The sequence below is a fragment of the Pan troglodytes genome, chromosome 19 (assembly GCF_028858775.2).
Source record: "Pan troglodytes isolate AG18354 chromosome 19, NHGRI_mPanTro3-v2.0_pri, whole genome shotgun sequence".
NCBI lineage: Eukaryota > Metazoa > Chordata > Mammalia > Primates > Hominidae > Pan > Pan troglodytes.
In genome coordinates, this window is record NC_072417.2 from 87,355,001 (window position 1) to 87,366,714 (window position 11,714).

Consider the following 11,714-nt stretch of genomic DNA (forward strand, 5'->3'; position numbering starts at 1 on the left):
TCACACCTGTAATCCCAGCTCTTTGAGAGGCCAAGGCAGAAGGACCACTTGAAGCCTGGAGTTCCAGACCAGCCTCGGCAACACAGCGAGACCCCAAACTCTCTCTATATCTATACATAAAATTTGAAAAACAAAGTGTAGGGACAGGGTGGGCACTCGGTAAATGTCGGCAGGGACCCTCCTTGCCCCTCACCCATGGCAGCTCCTTGAAGAGAGGGTCTGCCTCCTCTCACCCCTAGCCTCCTGCTGCAAGGAGGTGGTGGCCTGGGGCGTCATCTGTGCTACTTGCACTTTCTGGGGCTGGGGTCCCAGCACTCCACCAGAGGACCTGTCCTGAGCGGGCAGCTCCGTCTCCAGTCCCACTGTGCCACCCAGGGTGCCTAGCCAAACCATGGGACTTTCAGGCTTGCAGGGTCAGGATGTGGCCACCAGGGGGCAGCAGGGCCTGCGCTGTGGGTATCCGAGGGGGGGTTGGGATGGGGAGTTCCAGGCTCTGATGTGAGATCTGACTCCCAGAGCTGGGAAGCTCCCTATATTTCCTGCCATATTTTCTGCTGCATTCCCAGAGGACAGGCCATGGGAGGTGATTCCAGGGGGGCCTGAGCTCTCCTCCCGAGGCCGTCCACGGGGCATCCATGTCCCGGGTGCCTGCTTGTGGGCTGCTCTGGTCACTCTTCCTCTAGGGCAGGGGAGCCAGTCTGGCCTCTTCTGAGTGCTCACCAGCAACGGCAGTTGTTTATTTGCCAGGGATTGATATTCTTGAGGGATGGTCCATTTCACCAGGGCCAGGAAAACAACAGCTTGCAGGACTGCGGTTTCCCAGCACCGGCTGCAGGCAGCCTCGTCCGGCTGCTCCCAGAGGATGCCCCACCCTGTGCACGGCTGCCTGCCATCCTGCCCCTGGGGGTAGCCTCCACCTCCCCCACCATGGCCACTGCAGGACTGACCCTGTGCACCTGGTCCCCTGAGCCTCTTGGGATCATAGCCCTGTCTGTGGCAGCCTTACCACTCCTACCTGGCATGACTTCCCCAACTCCTCACAGAGGTGCCCTACTCTCTTCCCTTTCAGTCTGGATGCTCATAAAGTCAGCACCCTGAGTCCTTCTGCCTGTCCCCAAAGTCCTCAGCCCCAGGTTTGACCCCAGCTGAACCCGGGCCAGCTCACAGAGTGCCCCGGGGCACGAGGCAGCCCCCCAGAACCCCCATCCTGCCATCCTGCCTCTTCTCCTCACTTCCTGCTCCCCCAGGCATAGACATACCTGTGAACCCCATGCCACCCTCAGCTCGTCTCTCCTGCAGCTGAAGCCCCTGCCCAGCCCGACCCCTTCCCCTGCCTGTGCGCCCTAGAGGTCCCTGGTTTGCTCCACCAGCATCTACTCTAGCTCTTTCCCCGGTGCCTCCGCCCACCAGTTCCTTCCTCTTCCTTCCCCCGCCCCGCCCCCCTGCACTAACAGGCTCAGTGTCTGCGTAAGGATCCTGGGGCAAACAACCACTTGGAGAGCCAAGGAGTGAGAGGTACAGCTGGCGATGCTGACAGGGAGCTGCGGGGACCCTCAGAAAAAGCCACAGGTGACCCAGGACTCAGGGCCCCAGAGCATGGGGCTTGAGGGACGAGAGACAGGTAAGGCATCTTGAAGTGGGGTGTGCTGGGGGCAATAAGGTGGAAAGGCAGGAGGGAACAGGAGGCAGGTTAGGGACCTAGAGGGTGGAGTAGGGGCCGAAGCTGAGAGTGAGTGAGCAGTGAGCCCCCCGGCCTCAGCAGGAAACGAAAAGCTGGAGTTCAACCTGAAAGAGACACGCAGTGTGGCTTCAGGGGAACAGGGGCCAGAGTGGACGGTGCTTATCCTAGGCCAGCCACCTTACCCCTGTGGACTGAGTTTCCCCATCTGTGGACTTGGGCCATTCCAGCTTTAGTGGTGCTCACCTCTGAAGAGGGTATCTTTAGTTTAGAAAAGAGGGGGCCCTACCAACAGCCTCTCCTTAGAGGGGGACAGCTGTTGAGTGGAGCTGTGCAGACCTGGGGCCTCCACTGTGGACCTCCTAGAGAGGTCCCTGTGTGTGGCTGGCATCACCCAGGTTGCTGATTACAAGCACGGCTGCTGCAACCCCGCTTCAGACCCTCTGGCCCGGAGGAGGCCCAGGAGCCTGCACCTCGACAAGTGCCCCCGTGATCCTGTTTCAGAGCCCCTGCTAGGCCGGGTGAGGGCCCATGGGGAGGACCCATGGGGAGCAATGGTCTCTATGGCAGCAGGCCGTGCTGCCAGGGACTTCCCATCAGTGGGGGAGCCGGGCCACTGAGGGAGTGGGGTGAGATGGGGGGTGGTGAGGGTGGTCTTGGCAAGAATTCTCACAGCAACAGACAGTGCACTCAGCTGGGTCTGACTAGAGGGTCTGCACAGAGCAGGGTGACTAGAAAGACCCCAGGTCAGGGCGGGGCTGCGCCCAGCCAGGTTAGAAATAGACCAGAGGCTCTGACTCTGCCCATCCGCACCTTCTAGCTGGCCAGCCACGAATGACCCTGCTGCCCACGCCCAACGTCAGTGGGCTGAGCCAGGAGTTTGAAAGCCACTGGCCAGAGATCGCAGAGAGGTCCCCGTGTGTGGCTGGCGTCATCCCTGTCATCTACTACAGTGTCCTGCTGGGCTTGGGGCTGCCTGGTGAGTGGGGAGCTGGGGTCTGGGGACTTGGGCTTGGCCAGAAATGGGGATCCTCCTTCAATGGGTGCCAGTCCTCTGTGTTTGACCCCTGAGGCCCTGGATCATAGACCCCTGGTCTTTCCTTGCCATTGTCAGGGTGTTCTGGGTCACTGGAGGGGAATAAAAGTAAGGGGCTAGGATTGGGGGTGCTCACAGCTAAACCCAAGTTTTCCCCAGCAGTGAGCGTACTCTTAGGATAACAAAATTCACATAGGAACTGGCTCAGCTCAGTACAAAGCTCCCCGTGCTGCCCATGCCTTCAGAGAGCAGAGCTTGGGGCAGAGGTGGGTGTGTGGATATGGGAAGGACGGGTGGTCTTGGCCCTGGGGATTTCCCCAAGTCTGATAGCTAAACCCATGCCTGTGTCTAGGGACGCCTCCATTCTAGAGGACACAGAAAACCTAAAAAGGACTTGGAGGACAATGCCATAGGACAGGTAGCTTTTTTTTTTTTTTTTTTTTTGAGATGGAGTCTCGCTCTGTCACCCAGGCTGGAGTGCAGTGGCATGATCTCGGCTCATTGCAGCCTCCACTTCCCAGGTTCAAGCAATTCTCCTGCCTCAGCCTCCCAAGTAGCTGGGATTACAGGCATGCACCACCATGCCTGGCTAATTTGTATATTTTTTTAACAGAGACGGGGTTTCTCCATGTTGGTCAGGCTGGTCTTGAACTCCTGACCTCAGGTGATCTGCTCGCCTTGGCCTCCCAAAGTGCTGGATTACAGGCGTGAGCCACCACACCTGGCCAGGACAGGTGGCTGCTGAGGACCCTTCCATGTGCACTTACCTGTGCATAACCGGGGTACAGCCAGTGGCCTGCAGTGGATGGACAGGGCAGAGCTGGCCTGAGTGGCCTTCTGGGCAAAGTGGGGTTTCAGAAGGATCTGGAAGGAGAAAAAAGAGAAGCCAGCACAGCCTCTGCACATGCAGATGGGGAGGTGCGATGGCGACACCTTGGAAAGCAGAGTCTGAGCTCTCTTCTGATGCCTCTCCCCTCCCTCACCTCGGCTGCCCTCAGTCAGCCTCCTGACTGCAGTGGCCCTGGCGCGCCTTGCCACCAGGACCAGGAGGCCCTCCTACTACTACCTTCTGGCGCTCACAGCCTCGGATATCATCATCCAGGTGGTCATCGTGTTCGCGGGCTTCCTCCTGCAGGGAGCCGTGCTGGCCCGCCAGGTGCCCCAGGCTGTGGTGCGCACGGCCAACATCCTGGAGTTTGCTGCCAACCACGCCTCAGTCTGGATCGCCATCCTGCTCACGGTTGACCGCTACACTGCCCTGTGCCACCCCCTGCACCATCGGGCCGCCTCGTCCCCAGGCCGGACCCGCCGGGCCATTGCTGCTGTCCTGAGTGCTGCCCTGTTGACCGGCATCCCCTTCTACTGGTGGCTGGACATGTGGAGAGACACCGACTCACCCAGCACACTGGACGAGGTCCTCAAGTGGGCTCACTGTCTCACTGTCTATTTCATCCCTTGTGGTGTGTTCCTGGTCACCAACTCGGCCATCATCCACCGGCTACGGAGGAGGGGCCGGAGTGGGCTGCAGCCCCGGGTGGGCAAGAGCACAGCCATCCTCCTGGGCATCACCACACTGTTCACCCTCCTGTGGGCGCCCCGGGTCTTCGTCATGCTCTACCACATGTACGTGGCCCCTGTCCACCGGGACTGGAGGGTCCACCTGGCCTTGGATGTGGCCAACATGGTGGCCATGCTCCACACGGCAGCCAACTTCAGCCTCTACTGCTTTGTCAGCAAGACTTTCCGGGCCACTGTCCGACAGGTCATCCACGATGCCTACCTGCCCTGCACTTTGGCATCACAGCCAGAGGGCATGGCGGCGAAGCCTGTGATGGAGCCTCCTGGACTCCCCAAAGGGGCAGAAGTGTAGAGGAGGGGGCCCAGCTAGGGAGCTCAGGGTGGCTCATGGCCACATGTACTGGGGCCTTTGAGGTTGTACCCAAAACACGTTTATCAACAGCTTGCTTTCCTTGGGTGGGGGTGGAGGCTCCTCCTTTGGGTGTGGCTCCCAGGTAGAGAGGAGGACAACTTAGCCAGCTCTTATGTTTGCTTCACCAGCAATCCCTATTTCCTGGGAAGATGAAAGGGCACTGCCAGGCACAGGCTAATAGCATCAGTGCTGTGGGCATTCCTTTGCGGGGGGCATTTTGCCTGGCTCATCGTGAATGCCAGATTAATGTTGGTTGAATGGAAAGAAAAATGGACAGATGGAGGCCGGGTGCGGTGGCTCACGCCTGTAATCCCAGCACGTTGGGAGGCTGAGGCAGGCGGATCAAGAGGTCAGGAGATCGAGACCACAGTGAAACCCTGTCTCTACTAAAAATACAAAAAATTAGCTGGACGCAGTGGCGGGCGCCTGTAGTCCCAGCTACTCGGGAGGCTGAGGCAGGAGAATGGCGTGAACCCGGAAGGCGGAGCTTGCAGTGAGCCAAGATCCCGCCACTGCACTCCAGCCTGGGCGACAGAGTGAGACTCCGTCTCAAAAAAAAAAAACAAAAACAAAAACAAAAAAGGACAGATGGATGGATGGATGGATGGATGGATGTGAATTGTCTCCAGCCCACCCCCCTTTCCTGGTGCCTGCCTCTCATTCCCTGAATGGATCACCTCTCCAGCTCCTAGTGGCAATGCCAGAGTTTGAAAAGGAAGATATCTTCAGGACTTAAGGCATTGCTTAGGCTGGAGGAAACAAAGAAATTGAGCTGAGCAATGGGAGGGGGCTGCTTGGGGGATAAAAGCCCCCAGGGCCAGTCAGAAAGGGGTGATCTTAAATCAGATGTAAGGAGCCCAGGCCCGTGTCTGTCCAGCCACAGGAGACACAGCCCCTTAGGTCTCAAACACCCTGGTTGGATTCCACATTACTCCCTGCCCTAAACCAGTACAGGTTCATGGGCCCAGAACCAGCACTGGGGCTATAGTTTTCGTTGTTGCCAATGAGGAGAAAGAAAATGGTCTCTTAACCCAGGGTACTAGGAGAACAGGAAAGGAGGACCTAGCTGGAGATGACCCTGAGCTTCTGCTGAGCCCCCCGAGCTCACGCCCCTGGGGGAAAGGTCTTTTCCTCCACCACTGGGAGGCGGGAGTTGGCAGAGTCCATCAGAGCCATGAGGAGCTCTGCTCCCCACCCTCAGCCTCTCCAGGGAGGCTCTCCAGGGCCCCTCTCTCCTCTCAGCACCACCATCCCGGAGAGGCAGCTGGGAGAGATTAGCAGATGGAACTCCCACCTGCTCCAGGCTGTGGGTAAACACATTAACAGCTGAGCTAGGACCACTTTCTGCTTCCTGGTCAGGCTGAGCTGACCTTTGTCCTGAATGGGAGGTTCAGACCTGCCCCCACCCTCTTAGTGGGATGACATCAGTCAAAGAGCTGTTTGTGCACCCAGCACACAGTCAATGCAGAATCAATGCTTGGCTTTCCACTTTGCCTCTCTGCTTCTCCCCAGAGCAGGGATGTCCAGACAGGGAGGTTCAGCTAACCCAGAAAGAGGATAATGTGGGTCTCCAATGCATTCGCCATGATTCCCAACTCCAAAAAACTCTGAAAACCAAAACATGTTTCCAAAATGTGCCACAAACACGTTTAGCGGTACAGCGTGACCCGGTGTGAGGTGATTTCTGGTCCCGAAGTTGTCCTGTGATTGTGAGTCCTGCCAGCCCCACCCGGGACTGTTAGTGGAGTGATCATGTACTGCTGTCCACACCCCACGGAATCGTGATCGAACGCGCACCACTACATGCACACAGCACCTTCCTCTGCTCTGACGTATTCTGAATTCCAAGACATGTGGTGCCGAGTTCAGAGAAAGGATTGAGGACCTGTAAGCCCAACACTTCTGCTCCGGGGTGGTCTACACTGACCCTGAGCAGGTGTTAAGGATGGAGGACCCCCTCACCCGCCCACACCTCCATGTGCACACACAGATGTATCCCCAGGCAGGGTTGATGCACCTGCGCTTTATTCTTTGCTTAAGGAGGAGGGGGATGCAAATGCAGGTACCCGGGGAGGGAGAAGGTCCACCGGAGGACCAGATAATGTCGGCCCCAGCCCAGCCTGAGCCTGCCCTACAGAAGCGGGCACAGGAAGAAAGCACAAAGTTCCATGGATGAAGAACTAAATGGAACAACCTGCAGGGACCCTGCAGGAGAGAACCCAGTATCAGGGAAGAGCATCTGTGTCTCCATGGATGGCAACAGCAGCTGGGTCTAGGCCAGAGGCAGGATGCCTTCCTCAGCTGGCTGGGGGGCTGTCTTTCAGGAGGCCAGCTGCAAGATTAGCTCAACTGTCTCTGAGCACCAGTGAAACCAGGAACTTCCAGAAACTGTTGGGGAGGCTCTTTCAAGACACAGTTTTGTTTTGTTTTGTTTCGTTTTGTTGACATGGAGTCTCTCTCTGTTGCCCAGTCTCTCAGGCTGGAGTGCAGTGGTGTGATCTCAGCTCACTGCAACCTCCACCTCCTGGGTTCAAGTGACTTTCCTGCCTCAGCCTCCCAAGTAGCTGGGACTACAAGCGCACACCACCACATCCAGCTAATTTTTTTATTTTTAGTAGAGACGGGGTTCCACCATGTTGGCCAGGCTGGTTGAAACAATTTTGCATTGAGCCACCATAATCCTAGTGTTAATATTGCTATAACCTCACTTGTACCGACAGGCTGGGGCAGTCAGTGACTTTTTCAAACAACCCTGCATATGGAGTATTGTAACTGTTTTACAAACTTAGGAAATTGAGGCACAGAGAGATTAAATGGTATGCCCCTAGCCCAAAGCTGGTCAAGAGCAGCACTGACACTCAAACCCAAGTCTCCTGGTTCTTGGTCCACTGTCTGTTCTACCCCACACCTTGCAGGTGCTCTCAGATGTAGAAGATTAGAGGCAGACCACTCTCGGGGATCTTTTGCATTGCTTAGAACTTTCTAGTGCTGGACTTATCAGATTTGAGAACCAGTATCACATTTTCCTAATAAAATGCATTAGGTGGTCAGGTGTGGTGGCTCACGCCTGTAATCCCAGCACTTTGGGAGGCAGAGGTGGGCGGATCACTTCAGGTCAGGAGTTCGAGACCAGCCTGGCCAACATGGTGAAACCCCATCTCTACTAAAAAATACAAAAACTAGCTGGGCGTGGTGGTGGACACCTGTAATTCCAAGTACTCAGAGGCTCAGGCAGGAGAATCGCTTGAACCCAGGAGACGGAGGTTGCAGCGAGCTGAGATCGCACCATAGAAACACCATGGAACTCCAACCTGGGCAACAAGAGTGAAACTTCGACTCAAAAAAAAGAGAAAAAACACATTAGGTAACAGTTTCTTTTTAGCATTTGTGTAACCTTTAATAAAATGAAGTGATAATCACCTTGGTAAGCATGTCACTGAAATGTAAATGAAAAGTATTATTAAATCTGCCAAACTGGCTTCTAGAGGAGAGAAAGACTTAAATGGTTTCAGTTTATCCTTCTTCCCTTCTCCCTCCATAGCCTACCCACTCATCTGCTGAAATATCTTAGCTAAAGAAAATCCTTTTTGAAATTCTGAGTTTCTTTCCTAACAATTCCCACCACAGGTTTGATGTGCTGTTTGATCTTACTGTCTATCATTCATCCTTTGTTAATATCTGAGGATGGTTATTGCTCACATGTCTTTCATTTCTTCCCAAGGGTATATATGATTTTTGCTGTTTGGAAGTTGGTTGACAAATTGTTTTCTGGACTCTATTAGTTTTCAAGGGCTGCATAAAAAAAATACCACAGACTGGGTGGCTTAAACAACATATGAGTTTTTGTTTGTTTGTTTGTTTGTTTTTGAGATGGAGTCTTACTCTGTCGCCCAGGCTGGAGTGCAGTGGCACAATCTTGGCTCGCTGCAACCTCCACCTCCTGGGTTCAAGTGATCCTGCTGCCTCAGCTTCCCAAGTAGCTAGGACTACAGGCATGCATTACCACGTCTGGCTAATTTTTGTATTTTCAGTAGAGACAGGGTTTCGCATGTTGGCCAGGCTGGTCTCGAACTCCTGACCTCAAGTGATTCACCTGCTTCAGCCTCCCAAAGTGCTGGGATTATAGGCGTGAGCCACCTTGCCTGGCCAGAAATGTGTTTTCTTACAGTTCTGGAGGCTGGAAGTTCAAAACAATGTATTGACCAAATGTAGTGGCTCACACCTATAATCCCAGCACTTTTGAAGGCTGAGGCAGGGGGATCACTTGAGCCCAGGAGTTCAAGACCAGGCTAAACAGCATAGCAAGACCCTGTCTCTACCAAAAATACAAAAATAGCTGGATGTAGTGGAGGATCACCTGAGCCTAGGAGGTCGAGGCTGCAGTGAGCCAAGACCACGCCACTGCACCCCAGCCTGGACGACAGAGTAAAGGGCGACCTTGTCTGAAAAGGAAAAGAAGAAGGTGTTAGCAGCTTGGGTTTCTTCTGAGGCCGCTCTCCTTGCCCTGCAGAAGGTCACCTTCTCCCTGTGTCCCCAGTACCTCAAAATGGGACGGCATTTGAAGATAGGGCCTTGAAAGAGGTGATGAAGTTCAAACGAGGCTGTTACGATGGGCTCTCATCCAACCTGGGGAAGGTCTTCAACATATGAATTTGGGTTGGGGGAAACTATGGGTATTTTAAGGACAAATGTTCCTTGGCTGTGGATCCAGGCTTTAATAAAAGTCACTTTTCTCTTGGCTGTATACGAACTATCCCCACCTTTCTCTTCTCCTTGGCTGGCGTAACAGGACTCAAAGCCAGTCTGGTATCTTTAAACATGATCTCTCCTTTCTTCCTGGAAGATCTTGAAGTTTTTGAAGATTCACCCTTGTTGAACAGGTACCTGGAGGTGGGCCTTTTAATTTCCACACTGAGAGTATCTTTTCATTCAGAAAAGGTTATTTTCTTTCTCGTTCATTTCCTTCCTTCCTTCCTTCCTTCCTTCCCTCCCTCCCTCCCTCCCTCCTTCCTTCCTTCCTCTCTTTCTTTCTTTCTGAGTGGGGGTTGCACCATGTTGCCCAGGCTGCTCCTGAATTCCTGGGCTCAAGTGATGTGTCTGCCTCGGCCTCCCAAAGTGCTGGAATCACAGGCCTCTTTTCCTTTTAGGAAACAGGGTCTCGCTCTGCCACCCAGGCTGGAGTGCAGTGGCACGACCACGGCTCACTGCAGCCTCAACATCCCAGGCTCAAGCAGTTCTCTGGCCTCAGCCTCCCAAGTAGCTGGGACCACAGGCATGCACCACCATGCCTCGCTAATTTTTTTTGTTTGTTTGTTTGTAGAGACGAGGTCTCCCTATGTTGCCCATGCTGGTCTCCAACTCCTAAGCTCAGGCGATCCTCCTGCATCAGCCTCCCAAAGTGCTGGGATTACAGGTGTGAGCCATGGCACTGGCCTTCTTGATTTTCTTAATCACAATTGGGTTTCGGGCCCCCTTTTCCCTCGGCCACTCTTATGTGCTCTCTGGCGGGGTGTCCTGCTGCCACTGGCACCTTTCCTGGCTTCCTCATTGCTCAGACCTCAAACAGCTCTTTCCCTCTGTGTTGGGTTTCCCAGTTGCTCCGGTGTGCAGTGCTGTCACTGCACACTCCCCCTTAGCAGCACGTTTCTTTCTTTTTTCTTTTTTTTTTTTTTTTATGAGATGGAGTCTTGCTCTGTCACCAAGGCTGGAGTGCAGTGGCGCGATCTCGATCTCGGCTCACTGCAACCTCCGCCTCCTGGGTTCAAGCTATTCTCCTGCCTCAGCCTCCCGAGTAGCTGGGATTACAGGTGTGTGCCAGCACACCCAGCTGATTGTTGTATTTTTAGTAGAGACGGGGTTTCACCGTGTTGGCCAGGCTGGTCTCGAACTCCCGACCTCAGGTGATCTGCCCGCCTCGGCCTCCCAAAGTGCTGGGATTACAGGCGTGAGCCACCGCGCCCGGCCTGAGCAGCACATTTCTTTTTGTCTCTGGAATGGATATCAACGCACCCAGGTTGCTTCCGGGGCATGGTCTCAGGCCCCACCGCACACGCAGCCTCTGCCCCCTCTCTGACTCCCATGCTCACTTTGGTCCTCCCCCATGAGTGCTCTGCTCCTCTTCCCCTTCCCCTCTTTTTTTCAGTCCGAAAGAGGAGGCATGCTGGCTGGATAAAAGGGAGCCACATCTGTCGCTTCTGCTCTGAGATCTTTCATGGGAGCTCCAGTCCACAGACATGAGTGTCCCTCGATTCTGACAAGGTGACAAGGCTCCCTTCCTGTCACCATGCCCGGGCCGAGGAGGTGGCTTTACCAGTGGTGGGGTGGGTGACATGATGGGGACAGGGAGACAAGCTTCCAGAGGGATCGTGCAGAATCCATTCAGCACCCTGGCCCAGAAAGCAAGACCATATTTTCCAAATTAAGCATTTAGCCAGCTGGGCACAGTGGTTCAGGCCTATAACCCTAGCACTTTGGAGGCAAGGCAGGAGAATGACTTGAGACCGGGTGTTCGAGACCAGCCTGGGCAACGTGGCGAAACCCTGTCTCCACCAAAAATAAAAATAAAAAAAATTTAGCCGGGCATGGTGGTGGGCACCTGTAATCCCAGCTGCTCAGGAGGCTAAGGTGGAAGGATCACTTGAGCCCAGGAGTTTGAGGCTGCAGCGAGCTGAGATCACACCACTGCACTCCAGCCTGGACGACAGAGCCAGACACTGTCTCAAAAAAAAAAAGAAAACATTGAGCACTTTGGTTGGCCAGATTACAGAGGTGCTGGCTGGCAGGGACCAAGGGACAGCCTTTGGCATGGGGGTGTCTTGGAAATCTTGCTTCCCTGGCCTCCTTGTCGCTGGGGGTGGCCTGAGCTCCCTGGCGGTGGCCTGAGCTCCCTGGCGGGTTTTCTGCCCACCTCCTCCTTTTGCATGTCCCTGTCAGCTCAGACAGCAGGGGGCGCTGCAGGACTGGCTGGACGGTCGGGCCAGGGAGTGGGAGGGCGGGCCTTTAAGCCAAGGTTCAAAGGAAGATCGAGTTACTGCAAAGAAACTGCCTGCCCTGGGCCAGCAGCCAGCACC

At 54.8% G+C, this 11,714-nt stretch overlaps 1 protein-coding gene across 1 annotated transcript; it reads left to right on the top strand.

The window, feature by feature from the left end:
• The first annotated feature begins 1,431 nt into the window (after nt 1–1,431).
• On the top strand, nt 1,432–4,758 carry GPR142 (G protein-coupled receptor 142). Its single transcript, XM_024350591.3, has 3 exons — nt 1,432–1,621; nt 2,499–2,657; nt 3,713–4,758. Exons 1-3 carry the CDS (start codon nt 1,528–1,530, stop codon nt 4,582–4,584), a joined length of 1,125 nt encoding a protein of 374 aa, XP_024206359.1. The 5' UTR covers nt 1,432–1,527; the 3' UTR covers nt 4,585–4,758.
• Nucleotides 4,759–11,714: the final 6,956 nt, after the last annotated feature.

What these genes read in the sequence shown, in the direction of transcription:
- GPR142 (XM_024350591.3), top strand. Translation starts at nt 1,528, where the DNA reads ATGCTGACAGGGAGCTGCGGGGACCCTCAGAAAAAGCCACAGGTGACC. An exon ending in GCTTGAGGGACGAGAGACAG is followed by an intron (nt 1,622 to 2,498) that starts GTAAGGCATCTT and finishes CGCACCTTCTAG; the next exon opens with CTGGCCAGCCACGAATGACC. An exon ending in GCTGGGCTTGGGGCTGCCTG is followed by an intron (nt 2,658 to 3,712) that starts GTGAGTGGGGAG and finishes GGCTGCCCTCAG; the next exon opens with TCAGCCTCCTGACTGCAGTG.